Source organism: Saimiri boliviensis, chromosome 6 (genome assembly GCF_048565385.1).
Source record: "Saimiri boliviensis isolate mSaiBol1 chromosome 6, mSaiBol1.pri, whole genome shotgun sequence".
Classification (NCBI taxonomy): Eukaryota; Metazoa; Chordata; class Mammalia; order Primates; family Cebidae; genus Saimiri; species Saimiri boliviensis.
In genome coordinates this window covers 84,516,273-84,531,974 of record NC_133454.1, presented here as the reverse complement: position 1 = coordinate 84,531,974, position 15,702 = coordinate 84,516,273, and the positions used below count along the sequence as shown (strand labels likewise).

General features: G+C 36.1%; 1 protein-coding gene across 2 annotated transcripts in view; it reads right to left on the bottom strand.

Annotated features, from left to right (window-relative positions):
* PDE3B (phosphodiesterase 3B) overlaps positions 1–15,702 on the bottom strand; it is a 237,028-nt gene that overhangs the window by 25,631 nt on the left and 195,695 nt on the right. Inside the window, exons 15-16 of one of the 2 annotated variants that reach the window (XM_039471383.2) lie at positions 14,975–15,227; positions 7,463–13,139 (exon numbers count right to left, since the gene is read on the bottom strand). The exons of the other annotated variant lie outside the window; for it this stretch is intronic. Of the exons in view, the coding sequence (XP_039327317.1) occupies positions 12,925–13,139; positions 14,975–15,227 (468 nt within the window). The 3' untranslated portion in view covers positions 7,463–12,924. Of the gene's footprint in view, positions 1–7,462; positions 13,140–14,974; positions 15,228–15,702 lie in introns of those variants that run through there. 2 annotated transcript variants of the gene reach the window in all.

The following is a 15,702-nucleotide window of genomic DNA, read 5'->3' as shown; positions in this document are numbered from 1 at the left end:
ATTCACCAGGGTTGAAATGAAAGAGAAAATGCTAAGGGAAGCCAGAGAGAAAGGTCGGGTTACCCACAAAAAGAAGCCCATTAGACTCACAGCAGATCTCTCAGCAGAAACCCTACAAGCCAGAAGAGATTGGGGGCCAATATTCAACATCCTTAAGGAAAAGAACTTTCAACCCAGAATCTCCTATCCAGCCAAACTAAGCTTCGTAAGTGAAGGAAAAATAAAATCCTTTGTGAACAAGCAAGTACTCAGAGATTTCATCACCACCAAACCTGCTCTACAAGAACTCCTGAAAGAGGCTCTACACATATAAAGAAACAACCAGTACCAGCCAGTCCAAAAACATACCAAATGGTAAATAGCATCAACACAATCAAGACTCTGCATCAACTAACCAAAAAAACAGCCAGCTAACATCAAAATGACAGTATCAAATTCACACATAACAATACTATCCCTAAATGTAAATGGACTAAATGCCCCAATCAAAAGACACAGACTGGCAAATTGGATAAAAAGCTAAAACCCATCAGTGTGCTGTATCCAGGAAACCCATCTTACATGCAAGGATACACAAAGGCTGAAAATAAAGGGATGGAGGAAGATCTACCAAGCAAATAGAAAGCAAAAAAAAGCAGGAGTTGCAATTCTCATCTCTGATAAAATAGACTTTAAAGCAACAAAGATCAAAAGAGACAAAGAAGGACATTACATAATGGTAAAAGGATCGCTGCAACAAGAAGAGCTAATGATCCTAAATATATACACACCCAATACAGGAGTACCCAGATACATAAGGCAAGTTCTTAATGACTTACAAGGAGACTTAGACTCCCACACAATAATAGTGGGAGACTTTAACACCCCATTGTCAATAATAGACAGATCATCCAGACAGAAAATTAACAAGGATATCCAGGACCTGAACTCAGACCTGGAACAAGCAAACCTAATAAACATTTACAGAACTCTCCAACCCAAATGCACAGAATATACATTCTTCTCAGCACCACATCACACCTACTCTAAAATTGACCACATAATTGGCAATAAATCACTCCTCAGCAAATGCAAAAGAACGGAAATCATAACAAACAGTCTCTCAGACCACAGTGCAATTGAGTTAGAACTCAGAATGCAGAAACTAATTCAGAAACACACAGCTTCATGGAAACTGAACAACTTGCTCTTGAATGTTGACTGGATAAACAATGAAATGAAGGCAGAAATAAAGATGTTCTTCGAAACCAATGAGAACGAAGACACAATATACCAGAATCTCTGGGACATATTTAAAGCAGTCTCTAGTGGAAAATATATAGCAATGAATGCCTACATGAGAAGAAAGGAGAGATCTAAAATTGACACCCTATCATCAAAATTGAAAGAGCTAGAGGAGCAAGATTAAAAAAAAAAACTCAAAACCTAGCAGAAGACGGGAAATAACTAAGATGAGAGCAGAACTGAAGGAAATAGAGACACAAAAAAACTCTTCAAAAAATTAATAAATCCAGGAGCTGGTTTTTTGAAAAGATCAACAAAATAGACAGACCACTAGCCAGATTAATAAAAAAGAAAAGAGAGAATAACCAAATTGATGCAATAAAAAACGATAAAGGGGATATCACCACAGATTCCACAGAAATCCAAACCATCATCAGAGATTATTACAAACAACTCTATGCATATAAACTAATAAACCTGGAAGAAATTAATAAATTCCTGGACACCTGCATCCTCCCAAGCCTAAACCAGGTAGAAGTTGAAACCCTGAATAGACCAATAACAAGGTCTGAAGTTGAGGCAGCAATTAAGAGCATACCACCCAAAAAAAGCCCAGGTCCAGATGAGTTCACAGCCGAATTCTACCAGACATACAAAGAGGAGCTGGTACCATTCCTTCTGAAACCATTTCAGATAATCCAAAAAGAGGGAATCCTTCCCAAATCATTTTATGAGACAAACATCATCCTGATACCAAAACCCGGCAGAGACTCAACAAGTAAAGAAAACTTCAGGCCAATATCCATGATGAACATAGATGCAAAAATCTTTAATAAAATACTGGCAAGCCGATTGCAACAGCACATCAAAAAGCTTATCCACCATGATCAAGTAGGCTTCATCCCAGAGATGCAAGGCTGGTTCAACTTACACAAGTCCATAAGCGTAATTCACCACATAAACAGAACCAAAGACAAAAACCACATGATTATCTCAATTGATGCAGAGAAGGCCTTTGACAAAATTCAACAGCCCTTTATGCTAAAAACCCTCAATAAACTAAGTATTGATGGAAAGTATCTCAAAATAATAAAAGCTATTTATGACAAACCAACAGCCAATATCATACTGAATGGGCAAAAACTGGAAGCATTCCCTTTGAAATCTGGCACTAGACAAGGATGCCCTCTCTCACCACTCCTATTCAATATAGTACTGGAAGTTCTAACCAAAGCAATCCGGCAAGAAAAAAGAAATAAAGGGTATTCAAATAGGAAAGGAGGAAATCAAACTGTCTCTATTTGCAGATGACATGATTGTATATCTAGAAGACCCCATTGTCTCAGCCTAAAATCTCCTGAAACTGATAAACAACTTCAGCAAAGTCTCAGGATACAAAATCAACGTGCAAAAATCATAAGCATTCCTATACACGAGCAACAGACTTAAAGAGAGACAAATCAAGAATGAACTGCCATTCACAATTGCTACAAAGAGAATAAAATACCTAGGAATACAACTAACAAGGAATGTAAAGGACCTCTTCAAGGAGAACTATAAGCCACTGCTCAACGAAATAAGAGAGGACACAAACCGATGGAGAAATATTCCATGTTCATGGTTAGGAAGAATCAACATCGTCAAAATGGCCATACTCCCCAAAGTAATTTACAGATTCAACGCTATCCCCATCAAGCTACCTATGACCTTCTTCACAGAACTGGAAAAAAACACCTTAAACTTCATATGGAACAAAAGAGAGCCCGCAGAGCCAAGTCAATTCTAAGCAAAAAGAACAAAGCAGGAGGCATCACACTACCGGACTTCAAACTATACTACATGGCTGCAGTAAGCAAAACAGCATGGTACTGGTACCAAAACAGAGATATAGACCAATGGAACAGAACAGAGGCCTCAGAGGAAACACAACATATCTACAACCATCCGATCTTTGAGAAACCTAACAAAAACAAGCAATGGGGAAAGGAATCCCTGTTTAATAAATAGTGTTGGGAAAACTGCCTAGCCATGTGCAGAAAGCAGAAACTGGACCCCTTCCTGACACCTTTCACTAAAATTAACTCCAGATGGATTAAAGACTTAAACATAAGACCTAACACCATAAAAACCCTAGAAGAAAATCTAGGCAAAACCATTCAGGACATAGGCATAGGTAAGGACTTCATGACCAAAACACCAAAAGCATTGGCAACGAAAGCCAAAATAGACAAATGGGACCTAATCAAACTCCACAGCTTCTGCACGGCAAAAGAAACAATCACTAGAGTGAATCAGCAACCAACTGAATGGGAAAAAATTTTTGCAGTTTACCCATCTGACAAGGGGCTGATATCCAGAATTTACAAAGAACTAAAACAGATCTACAAGAAAAAAACAAACAAACCCATTCAGAAGTGGGCAAAGGATATGAACAGACACTTTACAAAAGAAGACATATAGGAGGCCAACAAACGTATGAAAAAATGCTCATCATCACTGGTCATTAGAGAAATACAAATCAAAACTACATTGAGATACCATCTCACACCAGTTAGAATGGCTATCATTAAAAACTCTGGAGACAACAGATGCTGGAGAGGGTGTGGAGAAATAGGAACACTTTTACACTGTTGGTGGGAGTGTAAATTAGTTCAACCATTGTGGAAGACAGTATAGTGATTCCTCAAGGACCTAGAAATAGAAATTCCATTTGGTCCAGCAATCCCATTACTGGGTATATATCCAAAGGATTATAAATTGTTCTACTATAAGGACACATGCACACGAATGTTCATTGCAGCACTGTTCACAATAGCAAAGACCTGGAATCAACCCAAATGCCCATCGATGATAGATTGGACAGGGAAAATGTGGCACATATACACCATGGAATATTATGCAGCCATCAAAAATGATGAGTTCGTGTCCTTTGTAGGGACATGGATGAAACAGGAAACCATCATTCTCAGCAAACTGACACAAGAACACAAAACCAAACACTGCATGTTCTCACTTATAGGCGGGTGTTGAACAATGAGAACACATGGACACGGGGAGCGGAGCACTACACACTGGGGTCCGTTGGGGGGAAATGGGGGAGGGATGGGGGCGTGGGGAGGTGGGGAGAGATAGCATGGGGAGAAATGACAGATATAGGTGAGGGGAAGGAAGGCAGCAAATCACACTGCCATGTGTGTACCTATGCAACAATCTTGCATGTTCTTCACATGTACCCCCAAACCTTAAATGCAATGAGGAAAAAAAAAGAACAAACACACACACCAAAAAAAAAAAAAGTACAAAGAGGAGTTAGTACCATTCCTTCTGAAACTATTCCAAATGATAGAAAAAGAGGGACTCCTCCATAACTCATTTTATGAGCCCAGCATCATCCTGACACCAAAACCTGGCATAGACACAACAAAAAAAGAAAATTTCAGGCCAATATCCCTGATGAAAATGGTTGCAAAAATCCTCAATAAAGTACTGGCAAACAGAATCCAGTAGCACATCAAAAAGCTTATCCACAATCAAGTTGGCTTCATCCCTGGGATGCAAGGCTGGTTCAACATACACAGATCAATAAATGTAATCCATCACATAAGCAGAACCAATAACAAAAACCACAAGATTATCTCAATACATGCAGAGAGGACCTTTGATAAAATTCAACACCCCTTCATCCTAAAAACTCTCAATACACTAGGTTTCGAAGGAACGTATCTCAAAATAAAAAGAGCTATTTATGACAAACCCACAGTCAATATTATACTGAATGGGCCAAAGCTGGAAGCATTTCCTTTGACAACCAGCACAAGACAAGGATGCCCTCTCTCACCACTCCTATTCAACATAGTATTGTAAGTTGGGGCAATCAGGGCAATCAGGCAGGAGAAAGATATAAAGAGTATTCAAATAGGGAGAGAGGAAGTCAAATATTCTCTGCAGATGACATGATTGTATATTTAGAAAACTCCATCATCTCAGACCAAAAACTCCTTAAGCTGAACAGCAACTTCAGCAGTCTCAGGATTCAAAAAAATCAATGTGCAAAAACCATCAGCATTCCTATACACCAATAATAGACAAAACAGCCAGATCATGAGTGAACTCCCATTCCCAATTGCTACAAAGACAATAAAATACCTAGGAATACATCTTACAAAGGATGTGAAAGACCTCTTCAAGGAGAACTACAAACCACTGCTTAAGAAAATAAGAGAGGACACAAACAAATGGAAAAACATTCCATGCTCATGGATAGAAAGAATCAGTATTGTGAAAATGGCCATACTACCCAAAGTAATTTATAGACTCAATGCTATTCCCATCAAGCTACCATTGACTTTCTTCACAGAATTGGAAAAAAAAACTACTTCAAATTTCAGAATTTCAAAAAAGAGCCCATTTGGCCATGACAATTCTAAGCAAAAAGAACAAAGCTGGAGGCATCACGCTACCTGACTTCAAACAATACCGCAGGGCTACAGTAACCAAAACAGCATGATATTAATACCAAAACAGGTATGTGGACCAATGGAACAGAACAGAGGCCTCAGAAATGACACCACACATCTACAACCATCTGATCTTTGACAAACCTGACAAAAACAAGCAATGGGGAAAGGATTCCCTATTTAATAAATGGTATTGGGAAAACTGGCTAGCCAGATGCAGAAAAACTGAAACTGGACTCCATTCTTAGATCTTACACAAAAGTTAACTCAAGATGGATTAAAGACTTAAATGTAATACTTAAAATCATAGAAACCCTGGAAGAAAGCCTAGGCAATACCATTCAGGTCATAGGCATGGGCAAAGACTTCATGACTAAAATATCAAAGCAATGACAACAAAAGCCGAAATTCACAAAAGGGATCTAATTAAAGTAAAGAGCTTCTGCACAGCAAAAGTATCATCAGAGTGAACATGCAACCTACAAATGGGGAAAAAAATTTGCAATCTATCCATCTGACAAAGGCTAATATCCAGAATCTACAAAGAACGTAAATAAATTTATTTAAAAAAAAAACATCAAAAAGAGGGTGAAGGATATGAAAAGACACTTCTCAAAAGAAGACATTTATATCACCAACATACATATGAAAAAAAAAGCTCATCACTGGTCATTAGAGAAATGCAAATCAAAACTACAATGAGATACCATCTCACGCTAGTTAGAATGGTGATCATGAAAAATACTGGAGACAACAAATGCTGGAGAGGATGTGGAGAAATAGGAACACTTTTACACTGTTGGTGGGAGTGTAAATTAGTTTAACCATTGTGGAAGACAGTGTGGGAATTCTTCAAGGATCTAGAAAGTAGAAATACCAGTTGACAAAACTGACAAATGGGATTAACTAAACTGAAGGGCTTTTGCTGTTTGATTTGACAATTTGTCTATTATTAGTTTATAGGAACGCTTGTGGTTTTTGCACATTGATTTTGAATCCTGTGACTTTATTCACACCCCATAATTTATCTTACACTTTACAGTTTATAAGACTGTTTTTCATTATGCTTTCAACTCAACTATTTGGAACAGTTAGCTGTGGTAAAAATACAATGTGGTACTTTTGAAAAATATAAATTAACATGAATTAGTAAGTAATCCATACTGGAAAAATATATATTTTGAAATTACATTGTAACAGATACATTGGAGCTATGCAATAGGGATGCTTTTTCTCTCTCATCAATCAATGCTAAGCTACTAACTCAAATGTTAGAAATCTAATTTCTGATTCAACAAGTGAATACACTTAAATTTTGTAACTTATCACTGAAATAACGATAAGAATATAAGAAGGAATAAAGGCATTGAGAATACGGGTGGAGGGCAATATTAGTAGATCAGATACTTTGAAAATTTAGGACATGAAAGATGACGGTAAAATATTCAAAGAATCATAAATAAAATCATGCATTCACAAAGCCTGATGTGGAGATATGAGCCCATTCTTCACAGCATAGCTATGGAGAAAATCAGTACATAAGGAGAGAAGTAGGTAAGGAGAACAAAAGTAGAAAGAAACCAAGAAGATTTACTGGAATAAACAGCTGAACAGTTTTCCTCATCTCATTTTCTCCTCCTATTTGTGTAGTTGTAGAACTTGCTCCCAAATGCTGAAATAAGTCTGAATAAATTGGGTTCCTATGCCAAGGAGATAGTGGTGCTCCTACCTGGGATGGTGCCCTAGATTGAGGGCTCCCTAATTTTGTCCGACTTTGAATGTTAAGTTCTCTAGTGCCTAAACTTTTAATCAGGTGTGAGGACAAGCTTCAGTGAACCAAGTGATGATTGGGAAACATCAACAAAAGGACTGGCCTTGAGCATTGAATAAATTTAATGATAGAACTAAGACAATGGTGGCATAAGTGTGACAAGACTATCTAAATGTTTTATATCTGATAAAAATAATGCATCTAACAAAAATTAGAAGAGGAGAAATGGTAGAATGTAGAATACAGCTTCATATAGTTAGAATTCAAAAGATATAGTTTAAAAGTGACAAGTAGTAGAAGTTTAAACATACTTAACAGTACAAGAGTAAAGGATAATATTGCCTTAAATTAGGTAGTGGGAGATGGAGAAGAATATGTACAAGCTAATTTTTTAATTCATAGATGAGAAGCAGATATTGTAAAGCAATGGGGTCCAAAGATAGTGTAACTATAGTCATACTATAGATCATTATACTATGCTTATACTAGTTAAATCAAAGATACTATATATCAACTAGTATCAAAGATACAAACTAGTTAAATCAAAGATACTATATATCAACTAGTATGAAAGATACAAACTTTCCTAAATGTCATAATTAAAATAAGTTTTTAAGAAAAGAGTGAATATGAAGAATGAAGTCCTTACAGTCACATGAATAAATATAAATGGGCTTATCTCGCCTATCAAAAGATGTTCGTATAATATGGCACTGGATTTGGTCTGAAATCAAATTGGATTTGATTTCAGACCAAATTTGATTTCAGACCAAATCCAATGCTATATTATTGTTGTATAGGAGAGTTACCTAAAACATAGTTTAAAGATTAAAAATAAGAGGATGGTTAAAGACAGGCCATCCAATACAAATAGAAAGCAGACAGAAGTCTGATCTTAATAAAACAAGGCAGAATTCAAGCCAGAAAATAAGACAAAAAAGTGCATTTTATACTTCTAAATATTATAATTCATAAGGACTTTATAAAGTTATAATACCACACCAATTAAAAACTTTCATAAAGCAGAAATTATAAGACATGCAAAAAGAAATACATAGAGAAGTACCCTAATACTGAGAGCCACGTTACCCAGGCTGGCCTCGAACTCCTAAGCTCAAGAGATCCACCTGCCTTGGCCTCCTAAAGTGCTGGGATTACGGTATGAACCACCATGCCTAGCCAAAAATAAGGAATTTTTCTGTGTAGTGATATGGCGAGATGTCCGGGATAAATCATAAAACAAAGATACAGAATGCAGCAGTGTTAGCAAGCAAAAAGAACCCACTGTCCAATTCACCAGAAGCCAATACTATGACATACAGTTTTTGAGAAAACAAAAGCTTGATATTCAAAGTAGACTTTCAGCTATTTGCTGCTGACTCCCAAATCCTTACTTGCAGCCCATATCACTTTTCTGAGTTCCATACCTACATTGAAATACACCTGGTTGTCTCAAGCCCCTTAATCTCAATATGCTCTAATCTGAATTCATCTCTTCACTCTCTAACACATCCGAAATCAACTCTGATATACCCTCTCTTAGTGAATTATATTGACAGCTATCCAAGTAAGAAATCCAGGAGCCACTTTTATTATCTTTCTTACCCCAATACCATCTCTGTATCTTAGATCACAACTCCATTCACGTTCCTGTGGTCCACAATCTATTCTAGTCAATATTGCCAAGAATTTCCTGTGTCTAATCTGCCTTTCTGTCAAAAGACAAAATTCCAACAAATTAGTTACATATCGAATTGGCTTTTATTCCAGATTCATGAATCAGGCAGCCTTCATTCTACAAAAGAGAATGAACTTCCCACTGGGTAATGGCAGAACAGTGGGTTTTGTAAAGATGGGAAACAAGGAAACAGAATAATAGAAAAAATCGTGGTTGGTTATGTTCGGGTTACTTCCAATTACATCTTCTTTGTATGGGTTAAAGCAGAAGGGATTTCTCTGATTATGCTCAAATAGACTGGAATCTCCTGTTTTCAGGAAAAACTAGCCTGGGGATCTACCTATTTCCTTCAGGTTTCAGTTTGATTACATGGCATTTAGCATGAATGACTCCATTTTGCTTTGGTTGATCTCTTGGGGCCTAGGTGTAGGCACTAAGTCCAAAACAATAATTTTTAACAATTCAAAATACAGTTGGCCCTTAAACATCATGGGTTTGAGCTCCATCTGTCCACTTACATGTGGAGTTTTTCAGTAAATTTAGTTGGCCCTGTATTGGTAGGTTCTGCATCAGCAACCAAATGCAGATGAAAATATATTAGTGGGATGCATAACCCTCATGCAGAGGGCCACCTTTTTGTATCTGCAGGTTCCACAGGGTTGATTGTGGGACTTGAATTGTGTGAAGACTTTTATATCTGAGGAGGTCCTGGAACCAATTCCCCATGTATAACAAGGGACAACTGAGGCATGCTATTTGAATGATTCTCATAAAATGTAAACCTAATCATGTTATTCTTCCAGATTGAAACTTTTCCATTGTTTCCCATTTTCTTTAGGTATAAAGTTTAAGTGGCATGTCATGTTTTACAAGGCCCCTCATTAACCACTTCTCTCTACCATTCCCTGTTCTTGTGCTCTATCTTCAAGCCACCCTAAATCTCTTTTGGTTCATCCAGTGTGAGGATACTGTCTCTTCTGGCCTCTGTACATGCTATTATTCTCTCTCTACAAGCAATCATTTCCGAGCTAACTCTTAATTCTTCAGTTCTGAGCTTAAAAGTTATTTGAGAAGTGATTCGTCTCTGCTACACCTGCCACTCCTATCCCCTACACACTCTAGAGCATCTTATATTAGACTGGCAACTATAATGAAGGAACCAGAGTTGTATCTCTTCATCTCTTTTGTTTCTATGAGATGATGCAATCTAGATATAAGGAATTTCTGACTACTTAAGTAAACCAGAATCTCCAGGTTTCTTGTAAAAATAAGTAGAAAAAGCCAATAGCACCAACAAAGTAAGTAATGAAATAATAGCAGGAAATAGCTTTCAAATCATGAAATAATTTTTAAAAGTATTTTTATGGAGAAAAATGTATCAGTAGGTACATAGATATAGCACTATAAGAATATTTCTAATACCAGTGGCTTTAAAAACAGCAACTTTAGGATTAAAATTGTTGTAACAAGAACTCAATCTGATTCAGTAGCAATCAAAGTAAGATCTGTAATATGGCTTATGGCAATTTCTCAAGTAAGATTCCATCTAATACTACTGTGTGGATTTAATATATTCTCACAATCCTTTCTTACACTTAGGAATTTATAAGTTTCAGTAGGGATAGATACTTTTTTGGTTTCTTTAGGCTAGTTATTTTGACATATGTCAATTACTTAGCAAGGGTTAATTTAAGGACTATTCTATGTAAAAATGAGTTTTTAATAATAATTGGATTTATAATTAAATCCAATAAATCCAGTATTCATAATTAAAAATGCTTCTTTTGAGAAAATAACATAAACTAAAAAACCCCAATATAAAATCCAATAAAATAATAGACAGTATGGATATGTGACTGAACCTCAATATGTATGCACATGTATGAATTTATACACATACATTTGTATACATTCTGCAGGAAAGGAAGTAATAGCAGAAATATGCTTAAACAGAATGGAAAATGTACTCTAGAGAAATATAAGGACAGGATATATATTGTAAGTGCAAACAATAAGTTATCAGTTGAAATTTTATTAATTAGTAATATATGGTAGGACTGGTTTACAAATTGTGTGTGGCAATGGTAACAAAAGTGGCAGGAATGAACTTGGCCCTCATTCAACATGTCTAATAAATAAAGCTTAGTGATTAATTAAATATTAACACTGTGAAGGATCAAAAGTTCTAATACCTCCAGAGATCTTAAACTGATCTCTTTCAGATAAGCCAAATATTCTAGATAAGTAAGAAACTGCATGCTAATACAACACTTTAAATGAATTACCTTGGAAAATTAATGGTTTCACTGTGTGAAAAATTGCATGAATCCGAAATATGATATGGTCTCCAATAATAATAGAAAATATTAGTCTACCATTTTTCTATCATTTTGGCTGCTCTTTATATCTTCAAATGTATTTCGTAACTAGGGTACACATCCACACACTAGTAAGTTTACAAAACATTGTAAATATGGTCCATTTCCTTGCAATTATCTTAATAATGTGGTTATTTAATAATGTACTTTTGTATGAAATGATGTATTAACATATTTAGATTTTTTATATGAAAAATAAGTATTCCAATTCCTTACTTGATTTCAGCAATCGGTCTTGCAGTTGGGTTCTCAGAAATAATGGTCATTTCTGTCATGCAGTCTTGAGGCAAAGGGAAATTAACAGAAAGATGAATGTCAGTTTTACAGCAACTAAACAAATGACAACTAAGATATGGATCTAAAGATAACCACATATTCCAATCATTTATTCAATGTCTGTGTCCTTTAGGGCTCACTATATTTCTTTATTCTTTATCTTTGATGAGATTAATTTCATTTGATTTTGCATTGAGGCAAAAGACAGACATCTCCTTTCCCCTGGTTTTAATTACTCTCAAATTCATCTAAGAGAGAAAATGTTGCTAATTTCATAAAAGGTTAACCTTAGTATTAGGACAATTTTTTTTTCTACTGACAAATCTGTGCTGTGTTTACATTAACTAAATGTTAAAAATGCAAATCCTGAGCAAGAGTAAAAATAACAGTTATGACTAAAGAATAAACCCCTTCATTGTTAAACCTAAACAGCTTTAAAATTCAGCCATGGAACATAAAGAAGGTAAGACTGGAATTCAAACTTCTGATGTCCACGACAAACCTGAATACTCTCAGTAAAAATAAAGCACACATAGTAGATAATAGTAAAAAGCATCAGAAACTGATGCACCTGGATTTTGTTAAATATAAAAAAGGTCCCTCAGTCCTTCATGGATAAACCTAGCTGGGAGAATAGCACTGAAGAGTGTATTGCATTGAACAGAAATCCCTCTGAAAGGCAACACTGGATTCATTTTTAGACAGGCATAGACTTTTCTTCAAAACATTCAAAGACATAGAAGATAAATTAGAAAATACAATACGAATCTATTTTCATAAAAGCAAAAAGTTCTGGCCACTTTGGTAATTGAAATAAGTCACTTGAGTTTTTAGATATAGCTAAGCCCCAATGAAAAATAAGAGTTCACTACCCAGCAAAGCAGCATTATGGCAAAGTATTCATACACCAGTGAAGGATTTAAGGACTCTGCAACATGGATGGTATTCTTGGTTTAAGAATAGTTTTCTAGTTCATGTGAAAGTGCAAAGGAGTGGGAAACTGCCAGCAGAGCAAGGATCCTCTCACAGTATTAAGGCCTGGCCATGTGGGAATGGTCAGTTAAAAGTCAGCCTGTGATCACTGGGCAATGATTTCTGCCCCTGGGCACAGCCCTCTGGGCTTCTTCAATATGACTTCTTTTACTCAAACTGTCGCTCTTCCTCTTCATCTGCTTCTTCAATGACCTGAATCTCATCTGCTTGAGGTAAGGAGGAGTTCTCCTCCTGCAGTTTATTCCCATCCGCTTTACAGTTTTCTTCTTCTTCTACGATTTCCTTCCATATCTTGTGGTTTTCAGTGAGGTGGTGCATTAGCTGACAAAATATTCGCCGTCTGCTTTTCCTTCTTGGTGGTTCTGTGAAATTTAAATGAAATATATTCTAATCATAGCAATATGATTTAATCATTCATCCAACAAATATTAAGTGCCTACTATATTCTAGGTATCTGTCTAAGCACTGGGGTTATAAAAATAAATAGTACTATAAAAATAATAGTATAATAAAAATAATATAATGAAATAGTACTATAAAAATAATCCCTGCGTTACGGAGTTCAGATTATAGTAGAAAGAGCTAGAAAAACAAAAAGCAAAACAGAAATATGTTAGATGGTCTTGTTATGCATAAAAACAAAACAGAGAAAAGGTTTAGGGAAAACTTGCTGGGTGTGGTATAGAGGGAAGAATTGTGCTGAAATTTCAGATGAAAATAATAACAACCCAAAGTTTAAAACCAACCTTTGAGGGCATTTTATGTATTGAATTAAACACAATTACCAACTTGATGAGTATATTTTTTGAAGTCAGTCAATCTTCAGATGCCAATGGCATTATGATGCCATTAAAAAATAATTTTAAATATATTTTAATAGGATTTGCTATGCTAATCCTAAATACAAGGCAGGTGTGTGTTGCAGTGGGCAGTTCTTTGTAGTTATCCTATCTGGTCTTATTTACTGCATGCTTGAACATCAAAACAATACTTACGTAGGTATAATTTAATTCTACTTTAAAATAGAGCAAACAGGCCGGGTGGGGTGGCTCACACCTGTAATCCCAGCACTTTGGGAGGCCAAGGTAGGCAAATCACAAGGTCAGGGGCTTGACACCAGCCTGGCCAACATGGTGAAACCCTATCTCTACTAAAGATACAAAAACTTAGCTGGGTGTGGTGGCAGGCACCTGTAATCCCAGCTACTTGGAGGCTGAGGCAGAAAAATCGCTTGAACCCAGAAGGCGGAGGTTGCAGTGAGCCGAGATTGTGCCATTGCACTTCAGCCTGGGTGACAAGAGCAAGACTCCATCTCAAAATAAATAAATAAATAAATAAATAAATAAATAAATAAATAGCAAATAACTGATTTCATTCACAATTACAAAGTGACACTTTTTCTTTTCATTTTTCATTTATGCTAATTGTCTTATATAGAAAAATATGTCATTACAGTTTGGTAACTCAAATTCATAATGTCACAAAACTTGGTTCTCCCTTTACAGCCAGGAAATGTATGTTTTCCTTTTACCCCCACTGTTTTGATCTATTTCTCAAGTCTATGTACGCTGCTATGGAAGTTGTGCTCCTCAGGGCCCAGTAGGACTGGGGGTTAGATGTGTGAGAAGGAGTGACGTGAAGGAGGACTTGCCATGAGGACCCACGTCACATATGTTCAGATGTGGTGACAGCCCCACCGTGCATGCACAGGTGGAGGCTGCTGAAGAATACTGGCTGGAGGACAACACCTCAAGAGATCTTACTTTAATTAAACAATAAGAATGCTTGATGTATGACAGTATCGACCCAGTACCCAGCATACAGCAGTTACTCAAAACATGACTATTGAATCTGAGCATTTACATAGTGGTTACTCAACATAATGACTGCTGAATCTGTATCTGAGAAACAAAGTTCCAAACCTAAGCTAAACAGACATGTGCAGTTATTAAAGGCTGAGTATCCCTATTCAAAATGCTTGGGACCAGAAGTGTTTCAGATTTTGGAATATTTGCATCATATTTAGCATCCCGAATACAAAAATCTGAAATCCAAATGTTCCAGTGAGTATTTCCTTTGAGCATCATGCTGTCACTCCAACAGTTTTGGATTTTAGAGAATTTCATATTTCAGATTTTCAGACTTGAAATACTCAACCTGTAACATTAAATAAATTATAATGTCCCTATATTCTTACTTGGATTTAGATTGTTTTCCATTTCTTCATCATCTGTATCTAATTCTTCACCATCTTCATCATCATCACTTTCAGTATCATCATCCTCTTCTGCTTCTATCCACTGACCTGGTAGCAAACCAGCAGCATCATAGGAGTTACACAGGGGACCCACTATATGGGTGATAAAAGATTCTTGGAGTTTTGCTAGTTGAGGAGACGAACGATCCATGAATGGACTGATGGGCAAACCAAGATTTGCCTCTTCATCTCCCTGCATATTTTAAAAAGAAAAGTACATTTTTAACTGGTGAAAGAATCACCACTGAGCTTTGCTGTTAAAACTATCTTGAGTTTTTAAAAATAAACAATCTATATCAAAATATATTTATAAATAAACATCAATAAATCTATTCTATCATTTCAACTGTAAGAATTTCTTTAATATTGAGATATCCTAAACAAAACTTTATTCTCACATTCTGTCCACATCAACCAGTATGGCTGATATTCAGTTAACAAGAAACATACACATCTTTTAAAATAAGTCTCAGAAATGTTACTAACAACTTGCAGAATTCTACAGTGTCAATTATGGATTCTCTATATCCTACAGCAAAAGCATAACAGAAACATTTTTGTTGTAGTTATATCTCAAATGTACAGAGCTGAATTTTGCAAGTGCTTTTCAATAACACTACCTCTACCCTCTTTTTTAACAGCAGAACTCTCTAATGATTCAAAATCAG